Here is a 2,290-nt window from a genome sequence, read left to right as displayed (position 1 = left end):
AAGGCAATTTTCATTTTTGTATGCAATTTTTTTTCAATGAATTCAAAACAAGTCTATTATTTTTATCATTCCTGGTTGTATCGATTTGAAAAGTTGTATAGATAATTAGTGTAAGATCATATTTTAAAGATAATGCATTGATTATCTTGAATCTATCTTGAATATACTGTATTCTTGCTTTGTAAATGCATTATTGACTTTTGTATAAAACAGATTTATTTTGTATCCATTTTTTAGGTTTAATCTCCTGCATTCCTGCATTATAAACGTATAATTGCATTTTGTATGATTACAGTGCTGTATTCCTTCAATGAATTCAAAGTATGCCTACAATACTGTAATCCTTCCATAAAATAAAACCTTTAATATTCTCTTCATATTTTTCCAGATTGTATCGGACTGGGAAATTATAAAAATATTGAGTGAAACCGGATATTTTTCAACTGGAACTTGTATTTAAAAAGTAATGAAATAAAAACTCACAATAAAAAATGGAATAAAAATGAATTGAAAAGAATCAGTGACAAATGATAAACAAACATGGCCGCGCCATAGAACAGTAGTGTCAGGAGTTTAGTGAATAAGAAGGAGAAGAAGAAGAAGAAGAAGAAGAAGAAGAGAAGGAGGAATAAGAAGAAGACACGTAGGAGGAAGAAGTGAAGGAGGAAAAGATTAGAATAAATCGTGAGATATAAGAAAATAAAGATAATATGTCAATGAGAGAGTTAACATGGCCCACTTCTTTGAATTTCTGAGTCGAGACAGATACCTGTAGTGAAATGGCTCCATCCTATTCCGGCCCGAAATTCGTCATTTCGAGTTTCTTTTGCCTGTTGTTGTCGTCTCCTCTGGCTAAAGGTAAGAGAGAGAATGTTTTATATATGCATATATATATATATATATATATATATATATATATATATATATATATATATATATATATATATATATTTATATATTTTTATATATTTATTTTTTTTTATATTTTTCTATTTTTCTATTTTTCTATTTTTATATTTTTATATTTTTACATATTTATATATGATGTATTTATATTTTTATATTTTTATATTTTTATATGTTGTATGTTTTTTTTTTGTATACTTGTGTACTTATATATTCATATTTTAATATAGTTGTGCCTATATATTTATATATTTTATATATTTATATTTTTAGATTTTGATATATATATATATATATATATATATATATATATATATATATATATATATATATATATATATATATAAATAATATATATATATGCTTGTATACAATACCCAATTTATTTTTGACCTGTTATCATCTGAAGGTAAGTAATTGCAAGCAACCCCCTAATACATCATTCACGCAATAATGCAACTCCTGTATTCAGTTAATTATAATCCGTCCATAAATTCTGCAGAACAAATTGTATAATAATTCTGACAATATCACTCTTGACATTTCTTCAACATGACTATTGTAAATTCTCTCTCTCTCTCTCTCTCTCTCTCTCTCTCTCTCTCTCTCTCTCTCTTCCCCAAGGCCAACACATGACCCACTTTCACCTCAAAACAACTCAAAACAATGAAAATAAAAAACAATTAAAAGCCAAATTTATCCCCAAATCCCAAAACATTTAGACAGGACCCTTTGCGAATCGATATATCAAGCACCAATAATTACTCATTGTTATTTCCTCCCCCGAAATTGAGGAAGGGGGGTGAGGGGGGAGGGAGAAGGGAGAAAGGGTTAGGGGGGGTATAAGTACCAGACGATAACGTGCCCAAAATCAATACAGAGGCCTTCAATGGGCTCTCAAGGTCATGAATAATGAGCCAAGGGCTTCTGCCTGGCTCCCCCCCTGAGGAGATGGTCATTAAAAAAAATAATCATTTATTTCTTTTTTTTATTTTGGGGGCGTGAATGATTATTATTCAAAGGGTTCTTTGTGTTTTGGGGGGATTTGAAAGGGTTTATATATTTTTTTTGGGGGGTGGAAGGGTTGAGATTATTTTAGATATTTATTTTTTAGGAATTTCTTTTTGATGGGTTTTTTTGTGAATGTTGTGAAAAATATTTATGAATATTTTTCTCGGTGATTTATCTTTTTAAATATTTATAGATTTAACTCAGTGCTGAAATTATAATAGAGATTTCTCTCTTTCTATATATATATGTGTGTATATATATACATACTTATATTTATATTGCATATACATACACCAATAATGTATATGTGCCCACGTGTGTATACATCATACACGTGTGTACGTATGCATACACGTGTGTGCAGTACCAGAAA

At 28.8% G+C, this 2,290-nt stretch overlaps 1 protein-coding gene across 1 annotated transcript in view; it reads left to right on the top strand.

Moving 5' to 3' along the window:
* Nucleotides 1–632: 632 nt before the first annotated feature.
* The window catches only part of LOC136855954 (neural cell adhesion molecule 1-like), a 182,580-nt gene continuing 180,922 nt past the window's right edge, over nt 633–2,290 (top strand). The window contains 1 exon segment of the mRNA XM_067133496.1: nt 633–858. Within this exon segment, the coding sequence (XP_066989597.1) occupies nt 780–858 (79 nt within the window). The 5' untranslated portion in view covers nt 633–779.

This window comes from Macrobrachium rosenbergii, chromosome 33, assembly GCF_040412425.1.
Source record: "Macrobrachium rosenbergii isolate ZJJX-2024 chromosome 33, ASM4041242v1, whole genome shotgun sequence".
NCBI classification, from domain to species: domain Eukaryota; kingdom Metazoa; phylum Arthropoda; class Malacostraca; order Decapoda; family Palaemonidae; genus Macrobrachium; species Macrobrachium rosenbergii.
Note: the sequence above shows the minus strand (reverse complement) of the source record. Positions and strands in the feature narration are given on the sequence as shown.